At 38.8% G+C, this 15,922-nt stretch overlaps 1 protein-coding gene and 1 long non-coding RNA gene across 2 annotated transcripts; both read left to right on the top strand.

The window, feature by feature from the left end:
• Positions 1-245: 245 nt before the first annotated feature.
• On the top strand, positions 246-2,054 carry LOC134326527 (uncharacterized). The gene is made up of 3 exons (XR_010014521.1): positions 246-292; positions 1,768-1,853; positions 1,986-2,054. It is a non-coding gene; the product is annotated as an uncharacterized LOC134326527 (long non-coding RNA).
• Positions 2,055-8,505: 6,451 nt separating this feature from the next.
• LOC134327077 (butyrophilin subfamily 1 member A1-like) lies at positions 8,506-14,958 on the top strand. The gene is made up of 9 exons (XM_063009161.1): positions 8,506-8,521; positions 8,683-8,742; positions 11,446-11,811; positions 11,922-12,215; positions 12,347-12,448; positions 12,529-12,549; positions 12,686-12,697; positions 12,811-12,846; positions 13,197-14,958. The coding sequence occupies exons 1-9, from the start codon at positions 8,506-8,508 to the stop codon at positions 13,745-13,747; spliced, it is 1,458 nt and encodes a 485-aa protein (XP_062865231.1). The 3' UTR covers positions 13,748-14,958.
• The last annotated feature ends 964 nt before the right edge of the window (positions 14,959-15,922 follow it).

Below are 15,922 nucleotides of genomic sequence, written 5' to 3'. Positions count from 1 at the left end.
AACTGGACCGATGCTCAGACCTACTGCAGAAGTTTTCACACGGATTTGGCCTCAGCACTCAACGTTACAGACAACAATCTTTTACAGCAGGTGGCATCAGGTCAAGGCGACTCTTGGTTTGGTCTTTACAGGGACACCTGGACTTGGTCTGATCACACCAAAGCTCAGAACATCTACTGGGCACCTGGACAGCCTGATAATTATTATAAAGATGAGAACTGTGGAATATTTTTGGGAGGATTGTTCGAGGATATGGGTTGCACATCTGACCACTATTTCTTCTGTTACCACAGTGAGTTTTTATTTTTGCTGCAAATTAAAATAAAATAAATGTCTACAAAGCTTACTCCGATTTTGTTTGTACACAGAGATTGACGACCATGTTATAAAACTGAAGTAATCACTTTTTTTAACATTTAGGTCTGAAATTACAAAAACTAATCCTTAGGGATTTTAATAAGACAGAAAAAAACCGTCTAAAATAATAAAGAAATAAAAATATATGTAGTATGTAAATTAGGGTAGGTGCATGAGCTCAAGAAAGTAAGTGAGTGATGTGTCACAGAAACTTGTGCTAACAGGAATCTATTTTAATCTGCAGAATATGGAGTTGATTCCTGATAACCATCTCAAGTTCTTTAACTTGTTGTCACACATTTCCCACATCCATTACCAACCTTCATTTTGCACAAATATCTCTAAATCAGATCCAAATCAGTAACAACATGTACATTATTGAGATCCGGGAATATGAGTGAAACCAATTCTGTTGTATTTTATTTTTAATTATATTTAAAGGATAGTTAATAATTAAATTGATAATAAATAAAGAATGATGTAAATGCAGTTGGTTTTGCTCTAATTTGGCTTGATTTGACATCCATTGTGTATTTGTTTTTTGGAGTAAAACATAAAAAACAAGAACGTGTGACTCTTGAGCCTTTATTTGACTGACAAAAGTCCTAATTTGACTAACCAAAGCAAAGAATGACTTTTTTTTTTTTTTTTACCCCTTTTTCTCCCCTTCTAGCGCATCCAATTGTTCAATTAGCATCGTGCTTCCTCTCTGTCTATGCCAAACCCCGCCCTGACGGAGGTGATTGAAGCTAACTCGTATCCCCTCCGAAACACGAGCAGCAGCCAGATGCATCTTTGCCACCCACACATCGACGAGTTTGGCGCCACCTAGCGTTGCATGCGGAGAGACACACCCTAAGGGCACCCTCTCCCATCTCTGTGTAAGCGCCTCCAATCAGCCGGCAGAGAACGCAACCGCATTCTGACAGAGAGAGACCCACATCCGGTTCTTTGTCCCACCCCCCACATGAGCAACCGGCCAATCGTTGCTCATATAGCCACTCAGCTTCGAACCGGTAAAGCAAGGCTGGATTTGATACCACGCTCTCAGAATCCAGCCCTGGTTGCAGCGCGTTTCTTTTTACCGCTGCGCCACCTGAGCGGCTGCAAAGAATGACTTTTAATGCTTTGACTGAGCAAGTTGTCCCGGATTGGAAAGACATTTTCTTTTCATTATTCCATCATTATACATGAATTAGTTTGTGTACCAGTTTTGTGTCTTGTTAAGTATTATTTGATGTAGTTTTGTAAGTTATTTAAAACGAATGTCTGCACACGTACATCATTCTTCATCTGGCAGTTGTGCTACACTTGCACACTTGTCATTTGCCCAACACTGGTGACTGTACTGTAGTTATATTATATTTTTATAACATGTTTAAAAACACTGAATTATTTTACCTTCCTCAGATCCAATACAAAGAAATATCTTGAAGCTGCAGGTGACGTCTGATCAGAACGTGTTTGATGCTGCTGTACAGTCACTTTTGATGAAAGTCAGTATTTGGTATTTTAGATTCATTTGTAGATTTATGGATTGAATTGATTTCTGTTGTGACCACATTATAAAGCAAACACACAATTACGGGTTAGCTTATTAGTAATACAGTTCTGCTCCTGTTCTTTAGATTGTGCAGAAGCTGGAGGAACTCGGCATGTTGAAGGACACCACAGTGACATGGAGGGTTCAGCCTGATGGAAAGATTTTCTACAAGAAAAAATGATGATCTGTAACTTGTAAATGTGGTAAATAATAGAGTTTTATTTAGAACATAGTCATCATGCCATGTGGCTTTTAATTTAGTACAGTTATATCCTCCTATAGGATATAAAAACATTAGTAAATGGTTAAATAAAGGAGAGCTATCGATTACAATGTTTAAATATTATTATAGTAGTAGATGGTTTTTATAAATAAAAGCTATCAGCTAGTAGATTGGTAAATAAAAGAAAGATATCAACTGAAATGTTGATGTATTTATATGATAATGCAAATCAGAAAGTGTCGTCACTACCCGGGCTACAACTGGTTCGTATTGCGCATGCACGGATCAGGTACTCCAGGTGTATACAGCACACAGGTCGGTATGTGAGAACTCGGGCTGAACACAATATTTACACATTTCACTAACACACGATTTAACGTGTAACTTTGCGGATTATTTACTGGACTGTAATATCTATATTGTGTTTTTATTGTCTAGTTTTAATGGAGCTTTCTGGCCACGTTCAGAGTGATAATGTGTGACTGACCTGCATGAATCTATCAACACATGATGCTGTTGGTCTGTTTGTGTTTTTCAGATGTTGATTATTTGTTTATTTTATCTACTGGTGATTCTGCATAGTGACACAAAAAGAAAGTTTGTTGGATGTTAATATAAAGGGTTGTTCCTATATCCTGCAATATCTATTTCCAGCCACCAGACTAATCCCTGACTGTTCTAGTAGTGTAATACTGCGAGCTGGAAACATTTACATTACATTTACATTTTCAGCATTTAGCAGACGCTTTTATCCAAAGCGACTTACACAATGAGCAATTGAGGGTTAAGGGCCTTGCTCAGGGACCCAACAGTGGCAACTTGGTGGTGGCGAGGCTTGAACCGGCAACCTTCTGTTTACTAGTCCAGTACCTTAACCACTGAGCTATCACTGGCCCCTATCACTGGCCCCTATCACTGGCCCCTATCACTGGCCCCTATCACTGGAAACCTCTAAATTGAAGTAAAACACTGAAGACTGCTTCTTTTTGGTTGTTGAGTAGTATTCCAGGACGCTGGATTAGGTGTACTGACTCTATTAACGTTAACATAACCATCCTGATGATAAATGTAAACATCTTATAAAAGAAATGGCTTCAGTGTGCCACCCTTTTTCTTACTCTGTTATGCAAAATGCAGATTGTTGTCCATGCAAGGACTGACCAGTTCCTTCAACTTTCCAACAGGAAAGTTCTGTAGACCCTCTCTGACAGTTTTTCTTTTCTTCTTGTCCTTGATTTTTAGATTATTTTTTTTACAAATAAACATCACTTTTACTTTTAATTTGGTCACAAAGATGGAAAAAGATCTGATGTGACTAAGTTGTGGTTTTACATCAGAAAAATACTGCAATTCCAACAATGTAGACATCTGACACCTGCTTTATATCAAATATTTAGCTCGAATATATTTTACAGAACTGAGATGAAAACAGAAGCTTTGGATAATATTTAGATAAATAGTGAAAACTAATTGCTACCCTGGTTTATAAAGCCAAATGCAACACTACAATTAATATAATCACAAATAAGGTAAAAGATGTTAAAAAATTAATTGATTGCTTTATTGATCCCCAAAGGGAAATTGCAGAAATATCGAAAGCACAAAATACAAAATAAATATTTATCTATGACTTCTAAACATGATATTTACCACCAACAGTTTATTCTTGTACACATTTTACTGTGTCAAGCCAGTCAACTTTTAATTGGAGACACCAAATTGTCCAAGACTGTGTTCGATAGGGCCGCTCAGGGGGTGCAGCGGTAAAGTACGCTAGCGCACCAGAGTTGGGGTTTCGAATACATCGTATCGAATCTCAGCTCTGCCTTTCCGACTGGGCTGGGCGGCAGCATGAACAACGTTTGGCTGTTGTTCAGGGTTAGAGGGTAAAAAGTCGGATCATAGGTCCTCATAACTGGTGCGACTGCGGCCCCTGCTGGCTGACTGATGGCGCCTGCACAGGGCTGAGGAATAATGCTGATGGGGGTGTGGCCCTCCGTACACAGTGCCCGTCAAGTATATGAACTCGACTCGTGCAGGTGAAAAATGCAGTCTGTACTGACTGTACGTGCCGGAGGGGGCGTATGTCGGTTGAGAGGCGTCCTCAGTCAGCGGTGAAGGGTCGAATCAGTATGGAGGTCGCAGTCAGGGGAATTGGACACGACTAGATTAGGGGAGAAATATAAATAACCTTGTAAACTGATGAATCTTGTGTAATAAGTAACTACCGTTCATGTCATGAGTGTAACCAAAGTGTAAAACATGACGTTAAAATTCTAATAAACAAACAAACAAATTATTGTTATTAAAATATACTTGTTGTCAATTTGTATACTTTCAAAATAAATATTTTCTTTTTTCTCATTTGAGTGTTGTTTGAATTAGGCCTACATTTAAGGCAAGGAGGCAAAATTTACATGATTGTTCATCATTGATGTTAATATCAGGGCTGCCTCCCGCTGGCTGAAATAAAGAACGAAGAGAGATTTTTTTTGAACGGCTCTTTACAAGGAACAGAGCCAAAAGATCCGGCTCCCTTCAAAGAGCCATAATTCCCATCACTACCAGTGAGACGAGCCTGTGGACAGCAGCAGTACATCACGTTCATGAGTTGTTACAGAGATAGTGATAAGTACAAGTACATGATTTTAAAGATGTGACTATTAATGAAGTGATCATTTGTAAAAATGTGAGAAAGATGTTTACAAAAATATCAGGGATGTGATAGCTCTGACTTTCAAATATTGAAACAGATGGAGATGTTTAAATATATCTGGTTTTCCACCATGGTAATTCATTGCAAGCTGTAGCCTAGTGGTTAAGATACTAGACTAGTAATCAAAAGGTCACTGGTTCAAGCCCACCACTGCCAGGTTGTCACTGTTGGGCCCTTAAGCAAGGCCCTTAACCCTCAATTGCTTAGACCAGTTTATAGCAAACAGTCAAATTGCCACCCAATTAAAGCTGAGTACTAGAGTCATCTCAAGGAGTTTTAAAGCAAACATGATGTTTTATTCCATGATCTTCCAATTCTGATTGACAAAGTGTAAATTAATGGGTAAAAATTGCAATAATATTTATTTAAGATCAAATTCACAACAAAAAGTGTGTAAAAGGTCAAGGGGTCTGAATACTGTGTGAATAAAGTACCTTGTTATACTCACTAGTGAGCACAGTTGTATAATCTGATTATTTTTATACGCTGCACTGTTTAAAAGCAGATAAAACATGAACTTTAAGGTAACATGCTGAACATTTGTGTTGACTTGTGGAGGAAAGTGTGAAAGCTTGTACTTACAGAGGCTCAGCTAGTAAAATCAATGTAAATAATGTTTGTAGAAGCTGGTGCCTGAAGTATTTGCTGAGAGTATAGATTTACATTTCCAGCACCTAGCAACTTAGGGCTCAATACAAACTGCACAACTGAGGGTTAAGGGCCTTCCTCAGGGGCCTAACAGTGGCAGCTTGGCAGTGATAGGCTTGAACCAACAACCTTCTGATTGCTAGTTCAGTACCTTAATCACTGAGCTACCACGGCTATAGATCACGTCTTGGGTTCACGGGGGTGATCATTTATTTACATTGTCTCATGCATGTGAAGTCTCCTCATTTACATTCAGTATTTGCATGTTTTCTGGTTAAATGCTTCAGGACTTCAGGATCTCAATTTCCCAGGTAAAAAATAAAGTTGGAGTTGAAGCAGGACGTGGTAACATTTAAGTGCTGAGATACAGAGAGGAAGGATCTGAAACATCCAGCATTAAGGAGACACAACTTTTACCTTCACTCTTCAGATCTGCGGATCACAGGTATGTTTCAGTGTTAAAGTCTTTATTACAGCTGTGATTTAATTGAAGACTGTTGTGTTCTATTAAATACTAATTTATTGTTAAATAAATTGCAAAATATCACTGTTCAGAAAAAAATGAGTAAAAATACATCAAAAAGCATCATTTTAATTATTCAAAAAACAAAGCTGTCCACCCGTATCACCACCCACCTTCACTGAAGCATATCTCAATATATTTTTAAGTACAATAAAGTTTGAAGGTATAAAAGAGAAGTAATTCCTCTAACAGATTCAGCATCAAAACTTTTGCCTACAAACTATTTTTAATAAAAACAAATGACATGGTCGACCAAACCTTTGCCTGTAAGTGTAAACATGAGGGAACATTTCAGCCAATCAGACAAAAGCATAAACACTTATTTGTAATTTTGTACAATTAATTAATTAATAAAATTACAGTGGCTCACTTTGCAAAGAAGGAATTTAAATGTTTGTTTTTAAGCTCTAGACAATTTGGCAATAAGTGAACCAACTGAGTTTATCGTGATTCTTTACTGTGCTGTCAAATAAATACTTTTTATTAGGGCAGCTGTAGCCTAGTGGTTGGATTAGGTACTGGATTACTAAGCAAAAGGTTGCTGGTTCAAGCCCCCAACACTGCCAGGTTGCCACTGTTGGGCCCTTGAGCAAGGCTCTCAACCCTCAATTGCTTAAACCAGTTTATAGCAAACAGTTTATATCCAACACCTGGTGTATCGGTGCTTTCTGACCACGTGAGTCCATCAACACATGATGCTGTTGTTTTGTTTGTGTTTTTCAGATTTTGATTATTTGTTTATTTTATTTACCAGTGATTTTGCAAATTGAAAAAGATCTTTGGGAGTTTTTATTATGCCCTTTTCCACCACACACATAGTTTCTCTCACTGATAGCTTCATTTCCTTTTAGGATTCCCCGTTTCTTGGTTAACAAATGTGTAAATCATCTAACAACATAATTAAAATCCTAACAGGACAGACGTTTATTTTTGTTAAATAGCCCTGTAGGTGAATGGGTGTGTGTATGTTTGTGTGTGTGTGTGTATGTGTGTCTGCCCTGCAATAGACTGGCGCCCAGTCCAGGGTGTTACTGCGTGCCTTGCGCCCATTGAAAAGCTGGGACAGATGCATGACGGGAGGGGCACGTCTGACTGGCGGAGAAATGAAGCGTGGAACCAATGTTTTAACGTCGGAATCTTTTTCACAGTGGACAATAAACAAACTGTGCTTTCAGGTTGGCAGGATTCATCCTGACAGAGAGTCTAGATCAGGGGAGCACGATACATCGATAGCACAGTACACAGCTCAGCGTGACTGATATGAAATGTGGCCACTGTTTGTTTAATTAGCGGTTTGTTACCATAACTACACCTCATCCCGCATAGAGCACCACCAATCTAGAACGTTTTCTGATGGAGAAATTTAAACCTACAATCTGACATGTATATAAAGTCAAAGGCCTCTGCTGGACAATTTGGAACTTCCACATATCTGACAGCTTTTTTGGATCAACCTACTTGTGTGAATCGACCTTTTCCCACATAAAAATAATGAAGTCTAAATATGGGTCCATCATTACTGATATCAGCAGCTCCTGTCCAGATACATAAACCAGACCGATACTGTTTAGAGCAAATCATCAGAATAAGGTCAGTGTGAATTTTTAGTCACTTGCTCTGTGAAGCTGAACATCAATACATGAACTGAAGCGCATTTAAAACAGCTTCAAAGCTTTTTTGAAAAATGATGAGGCCAACCTTAAAAAGTAGATGGTGATGACCTGTAGGCTGAAAGAGTAGATCTCAAGCCACAAAAGTGTGGGCACTCCTGGTCTAGATTTACAGAATGGAGAGGCAATGAAGAAAAACAGCCACTAATACAGTGATAAGACTTGAAATGTCACAAATTACTATTTTTTTGGCACAGATTAAACTCAGATTGAACTCTTTTTTGTAAAGTGTGACAGAAAACGTTTGAGAACCACTGGATTAGAAAATATAAACCCAGTAGATCTCTTAGATCCATGGACTCGGGTCAGGTCAGCTAGTCGAGCCCAGAGTCCAAACTAAACATGGTTAGATTTATCTGTTACGCTGCATAGAACTGGAACAGACTGCCAGGAGATATTAGATGTGCCCCAAATGTGGAAATGTTTAAATCCGGGTTAAAAACTTACATTTTGCACTCTAATAGTACTGCTTTGTTTCAAAATCAATATTTTCATGTTTCTTATTGCACTTTGTATTTTATTTTTACTCCCTCTGCTTTTAATTTAATGTTCTTTGAATTGTAACTATATTTGCAAAAGCCTTTTTGAAGTTCTAGATCTCAGGAATGTTTAAATGCTTTTAATTTTTACTCATGTAAATCCTACAGAAGACCCACCCTGGCATTATCTGGCAACCACGATCTCACCAGTGAAAGAGAAAGTAAACGGCCTGTGTCTGCATGTTTGAACGTGTCTGCATTTTACACGATTAATCCTTTCCATCTTTAGCTAATATTTTTAAAATTTAAGACAAAAACATTGTAAACGAGCTCATCTGAGGACATCATGCGTGTAATAGAGGGTAAGAGGACAGATGTGGTGGATTATAGTTACAGCCTGTTTGTGTGAGGAACAAAGGAATGACGTATTTGAAGAATTAATGTTGTAATGATGTGATTTCTGATGCACTTTAGTGTTTTTAACAGGTTTTTATTATTAAATGATGTATTTTTTTATTCCCAGGAATATTAATGTGGTGTTTTGTGGTGCTGTGTTATGAATCGAGGCTTACAGACGCATCAGGTAAGATTATTAACGTTTACATTTCTTTATGTACCAGACACTTTTATTCAGGATATCATTTTACAAACCGTTTGGTTATTGCAATTTATTTAAACGTATTAAATCAGTATTTTCCATTGTTTGTGTGAGGAGGTTGGGTGTTCGGCCACTTTTGTTTTCGCTATTTAAAAATGATCCAATAGGCGAGGCGCGCTTAGTCACGTGACACTACAATTAAACGCCTTTCGTCTAGTGGTGTGCGATACTGCTAAATTTGGTATATACCAAGTACATACAGGGCCGGTATCGTCGATATCAGTCCGATACCGATACTCTTTAATAATTAAGGTAGATGCATCATCAATCTGAATGAATTTTCATGACCTTTAGGTCAGTGGCGGAGCCAGACAATTTCCATAGGGGTGGCCAGACTGAGACCATTGCTCACACAGGGGTGGCACAGAAACTGATACCTTTTTTTATGTGGTCACTCACTCATTTACCTATACAGGCAGTAAGTGCCATGTAGAATTACATCACGAAGAATAATAAGCTTTTTTTCTCTCTTCATTTTCCCTGACAAGTGAAAAACCAGAATATAGCCTATAACCTTAACGTTATGAGGAAGAATTTCAAAGATATTCCTTTGCAATACATTATCATTTGGCTGCCAACTTGTGTGTAATGATGAGACTCATTTGAACCCCAGAACATGCTAGTGTGAATGCATGGAAAACAAATTTAAATTTTCTTTCAACAATATGATACAGACTGACCAACACTATTAAGCCAAATCAGCATTAAAAAGTCTTTACTTTTAACAGCCTTCTACAATGCTGGAGCTTCTTAAAACGGAATATATTCTTTTAAATAGAAGTGTTATTTAACTGCTATTAAATTGTTTTCAAACAAAATCCGCCCAATTAGGCGGATAACCGCCCAATCTGGCAACACTGGAACGCGCAGAGCCCGGTTGCGCCTTTATTCGTAGCTCGCCACAAATACTACTAAATAGTAATAGTAGTACTAGTAGCACTATGTAGTACTACTTCTGTAATTGTGTTGGTGGTTGACCTTTATGTCGTGTATTACTGCACGGTTTTGGGGGAGAACTACTTCTTTGAGGTGCGCTGTTGAATTGCGTCCCTGTGAGAACACCTGCGTGCAGAAATGCTTCCGCAAAAAAAGTTGCCGGCAAAGCGGTGATGGGGGGGCCGGAGGGGTGGCCGAAGATTTATTTATGGTGGCCATGGCCACCACTGGCCACCCCCTGGCTCCGCCCCTGCTTTAGGTGTATTATTGTAGCTGCTCTCAGTAGGGTTGTAAATAAATTCAGTTGTATAAAGCGGTTCCGATTTCTTGTTTCTGGTGCTTTACTTTCTCACGTTACTATCATGGCGTATCACCACAAAGCAGCTAACTCATACCTCATATATACCACATAGTTGTGTTTGCTGGGTGAATACATTTACATTTTTAATAGCATCCAAAAACACGTGTCCTTGTTAATTTAAAATTAAAAATCTAAGCTATTCTGTTTACATTTATAAGCACAAAGTCAAAAGAAAAGAGCTCTCATTCACCCAAACACGGAATAAGAGCCTCACTACATGATACGATTCATGTGCGTAGGCTGGTCAAAGTGCGTAAGGAGTGTCTGTACATTACGTATGTATAGTTTACACTATTATTTCCATAAAATTGACCCTATTTCTGTATCTGCAAAGCAAAGTATTCAAAACTTAAATATTTCAATGCCTACCAACGTACTGATGTCTGTTAGGATTTTAACAACATAACAACATGACGGAACCACAGGCAGATCAGGAGAGGAGGAGCGAGGTGAACATGTAAGATGTGAGAGGAGCGAGTGTGTACACACATGATCTTTACTTTCTGATGAAACAGGAGAAACGTGCTGAATGTAGCGGAGAAAAAGTCAAACTAAAGTATCGATCCCATCAACACTAGTATCGATCCGATACCAATACCAACGTTGGTATCGATAATATCGATATTTGGATCGATCCACTCACCACTACTTTTGTCTGATTTTCCTATTCCGTTTTGAATAGTCGTAATGACACCCCGATCTTATTTATTTCTTGCATATACAGCGGTACCTTAAAACTCCATGTCAGTTGGTTCTGGGAGTGGCGTTGAGTTTTAAAGACGTTGAGTTTCAAGGTATTTTTTCCCATAAGGATGTTTGGGAAACCTGTTAATGCGTTCCATGGTCCCAGAACTAAACTAAGTACCATGGGTGATCGGGCTTTCTGTTCTGCTGCTCCTCGTCTATGGCGTCTAGACGATTTAGAGTTTTAAAAAGGGTCTAAAAACTTTTCTTTTTAACAGATGTTATGACTCTTAAATAACCGCTGATTTTATTATGTATGTCTCATGATGCTATGATGTTTAAATTTGTTTTATATTTCATGATTTTTTATATTACTCTTTTTCTGTAGCACTTTGAGATTTTCAAATGTAAAGTGCATTATACATAAAATGTATTATTATTATTATTGTTTCCCTACACTTCTTAATCGTAGAGATACTTGATCTTGGAATACCGTATTCTGTTCAGTAAAGGCGCATTCACATGAGAAGCGGCACAGAACTTAGCTTTCACGCTATCTGTCATTGTTAATTGTGATAGCTTAGAAACAGCAGATGAGAAAATAGATTTTAAATGACACAAACACCTCTTCTTCTGTCTCTCTCAAGAGTCTTTCAAAGTATCAAGCTCTACAGGTGTCATCAGAGCAAGATATGGTTCTTCCGTTGTTCTCCCGTGTTGGCTCACCCCTCAGCTTGATGCTGAGAGCATGGAGATCCGTTGGTACCGCCCAGAGAAGTACCAAACCCCAGTGCTCTTTTACCAGAATCGCAAGCTTAACTATGATGTTCAGGAGGACATCTACAGGAACCGGAGCTCTCTGACCTCTAGAGACGCTCAGTCTACTGGGCTGAAACAGGGAGACATCTCCTTACAGCTGGAAAACCTTAATTTTCAGGATAACGGCATTTTTCACTGTTATATAAGTGGAGACAGATCATACGACAGCAGCACTGTGAATCTCCTCGTAACTGGTAAGGAACTCTACAGTTAAAGTCAAATGTTCCTGAAAACCCCCAAACAACATATTATTCTCTCTCTCTCTCTCTCTCTCTCTCTCTCTCTCTCTCTCTCTCTCTCTCAGCTCTAGGTTCTCCTCCTCTCATCTCTCTGCAGGACCTCAATAATAATGCAGTAAATGTTACCTGTTCTTCATGTGGCTGGTTTCCTAAACCACAGCTTTTGTGGCAAACAAAGGATGCAGATGCTCCACTTCCTCCTGGATCACTGGTGTACAGAGAAGAAATGAATAGACAATTCTGCATTGAAAGCTGGATCATCTATACATCCACTGATTTAATCTCCTGCTCTATCTCTCTGTCTGAGGAGGAAAAAAGAGACGTCAGGTTGGACGTTGGGGCCCTCGTTCTCTCCTCAGGTGACTTACCTAAAGAAACGATATTCAAAAACTTTAGGTGTTTGATAAATAATGTTGGTGTTTGATGATGAGTGTTGGTGTTTGATAAGTGTTGATGTTGTTAGTAATCGTTGGTGTTTGAATTGTTTTAGATTATAAATACAGAGTGTTGGTGAGTATGTTCGCTGTAGCGTTCCTTATTACAGCCGTCATGCTCGGCGTTGCTCTCTTCTACTACAAAAAGTATAAAACAGGTAACTTTCGTCTTATAGTTCATATATTTTATTTACATTACCGTACTGCTTTATTTAATCTGGTGTTTTCTGTGTTGCAGAATACATACTGATCAGAAACGGTGCGTTCCTTTTTATTAAGGTTATTAGGATAAGGTTATTAAGGTTTAATACTAAATTATTATTATTATTGTTAGAACCAGTTCTGTATGATATTTACATTCATTTACATTTTTCTGAATTGTTTGATATTCTCAGATGAAGAAGAAGGTACGTACACTAATCAATCTCTGATTGGAATAGTCACATATGATGATGATTATTATTATTATTAATTCATTTTGTTGTTTACCTTCATTAACATTTTTCAAAAAACTTTACAGGTATCTTAGAAATGGATGATCTGAGAAAAGGAACATGTAAGTCTCCTACAGTTTATTAATATAATATAATATAATAGTGAAACTGTGTTAGTAGATTTGTGGTTTTGAAATCTCTCATAGTCTGACTAAATGAATCAATCAAAAAAACGTACAGGCAAAAATAAATACGTACACAGCTAAAGAGCTCCGTTTAAATAGGACTACTGTGATTCTGCCTATATTAAAGTTTACACTGAACACTGGTCTCCTAGTGTTTTTTGCTAATCTGATTTTCAGAAAGACCCCCTTACAAAAAGAGAAACATCTGTTTTCATTAATTCAGTTATTTCAAGTAATTTATAAAGTGTACAAATATTTAAATGTTTTTTATGTCTTTTTCTCCACAGTGCACATTACTCTGGATCAGAACAAGGTCCATGAAAATGTAGTTTTGCATAATGACATGATAAGGGATGAGGACCCTGAGAAAATCACTAGTACTGGATTTCCTTATGAATTATGTGTGAGTGGAAAAGACCCCATCAAAGAAGGTCGTGCATATTGGGAGGTCGGACTTGCAGCACCTAACATACCAGTGAAGAAGTCATGGCTTATTGGAGTTGCCAAGGCTTCGTACGAATTAGGAAATGATCCGAAACATTTTACTGTTTTAAACGGGTTTTGGTTTCTGCGATCAGATCCACAAAATGGCCTCTCTGTTAACACTACACCAAAAACCTTCCTACCAGTGAAAGCTCCAGAAAGTGTTGGTGTTCTGTTGGATTACGATAAGGGTGAGCTTTCATTTTACAACGCTAAAGAGAATGTGCGTCTCTGTACCATAAAAACAGATTTCCCTAAAAATGGGGTCGTGCCTCTCTTTAACCCAGGTAGAGGCGATAAAGCCCCACTAAAAATCAACTGTAACTTAGCAGAAAATATGAGGGGAGAACACTAGTACTGAAGCTAACAATGAAAACTAAAACGTGTAATACAGCAGAGGTCAGAAGTTTACATGCACTTGAAATGGACGTGTGTGCCACGGGAATGTTGGCATTCTAATTATGTCTGTGATAAACACTGTTTCATAAGTACAGATTACATGGAACAGTGGTCTGTTGTCAGGGTCAGGAAGAAAACCCAAAACTTTCACTTTATGCTTGGATGGAATTTGAAAACAGAACTACAACGAACTAGAAGCTGATTGGCCGTATCACAGTCCACAGTTAAAAGAGCTTAACGCTGCTACTGTGGGGTTCAGAAGTCTTTGCATGAGCTCATGGAAAATTTTATTCATCTCGATGATCAGACGTTCCGTTCAAACCCAACAACAATGTACTTACTGTCAAGTGTGAGGTGGACAGAATTATGAAGCAAGCTAAAATTAAGCTGACCCCATGCTGACCCTTGTCCAATGCCAGAAGTGCTCAAAATGGCCACGTGAGCATCAGAACTGGAACATGGAGCACTGGAAGGAGGTAACCTGGCCTGATGGATCACATTTTGTTTTTACATTGCGTGCACGATCGTGACTGTGTGAGATGCACCACAATGCAGGAGACAGGACAGTGAAGGCAGTGTGATGCTCCTGGAAATCTTTGGGTCCTGGCTTTTATGTGGGGCCACCTCACCACTTACAGGACATACAGGAAATCTGCTGCTAATGACTTAGTGTCAAATACTACAGGACACTCTCAGAGCTCGTGGTGGACTATACAATATTAGGTCCTTACCTAGACCCCACTGAACATCGTTTAGCTGAATTGGGACGACGATTGCAAGCGGCTGATCTTAAAAATGTTCTTTAGACTGAACTTGCTCTTGAGGAAATCCTTAACAGATGAGTGAAGGTGGTAACTGCGATGGGTTGGGCAGCTCCAAAATGAAACCCTATAAATTTTATAGAAACTGTTGAGCTCATGGTCAGACAAGCTCATGGTAAGGTGTTCACATTCACATGTAGTGTTTGTCTATTTTTGTCCTATTTTAAAAAAAAACCCACAATAAACATTCACAATTCTTTAATTTTTTAATACCAAATGCCTTGGCGAACACGTCTCCCACAAGTGCATGTAAACGTTTGACTTTGGTTCTGTGTTCAGTGCTGGTTTTCACACCATACATCATATGTTTCTATTGGTTCCTCCCTCACTATCACTAATGGTTACTGACTGTGTGTGTTTGTGTATATATATATATATACTGTATATATACAGTATATACGTATATACAGTGTATCACAAAAGTGAGTACACCCCTCACATTTCTGCAGATATTTAAGTATATCTTTTCATGGGACAACACTGACAAAATGACACTTTGACACAATGAAAAGTATTCTGTGTGCAGCTTATATAACAGTGTAAATTTATTCTTCCCTCAAAATAACTCAATATACAGCCATTAATGTCTAAGCCACCGGCAACAAAAGTGAGTACACCCCTAAGAGACTACACCCCTAAATGTCCAAATTGAGCACTGCTTGTCATCTTCCCTCCAAAATGTCATGTGATTTGTTAGTGTTACTAGGTCTCAGGTGTGCATAGGGAGCAGGTGTGTTCAATTTAGTAGTACAGCTCTCACACTCTCTCATACTGGTCACTGAAAGTTCCAACATGGCACCTCATGGCAAAGAACTCTGAGAATCTTAAAAGACGAATTGTTGCGCTACATGAAGATGGCCAAGGCTACAAGAAGATTGCCAACACCCTGAAACTGAGCTGCAGCACAGTGGCCAAGATCATCCAGCGTTTTAAAAGAGCAGGGTGCACTCAGAACAGACCTCGCATTGGTCTTCCAAAGAAGCTGAGTGCACGTGCTCAGCGTCACATCCAACTACTGTCTTTGAAAGATAGGCGCAGGAGTGCTGTCAGCATTGCTGCAGAGATTGAAAAGGTGGGGGGTCAGCCTGTCAGTGCTCAGACCATACGCCGCAGACTACATCAAATTGGTCTGCATGGCTGTCACCCCAGAAGGAAGCCTCTTCTGAAGTCTCTACACAAGAAAGCCCGCAAACAGTTTGCTGAAGACCTGTCAACAAAGGACATGGATTACTGGAACCATGTCCTATAGTCTGATGAGACCAAGATTAATTTGTTTGGTTCAGATGGTCTCAAGCATGTGTGGTGGCAAT

This window comes from Trichomycterus rosablanca, chromosome 14 (genome assembly GCF_030014385.1).
Source record: "Trichomycterus rosablanca isolate fTriRos1 chromosome 14, fTriRos1.hap1, whole genome shotgun sequence".
NCBI classification, from domain to species: Eukaryota; Metazoa; Chordata; class Actinopteri; order Siluriformes; family Trichomycteridae; genus Trichomycterus; species Trichomycterus rosablanca.
This window is presented reverse-complemented; position numbering and strand designations above follow the sequence as displayed.

Coding starts and splice junctions, on each gene's coding strand:
- LOC134327077 (XM_063009161.1), top strand. Junction 12,449..12,528: donor CTACAAAAAGTATAAAACAG/GTAACTTTCGTC, acceptor TCTGTGTTGCAG/AATACATACTGATCAGAAAC. Junction 12,847..13,196: donor TGATCTGAGAAAAGGAACAT/GTAAGTCTCCTA, acceptor TTTTCTCCACAG/TGCACATTACTCTGGATCAG.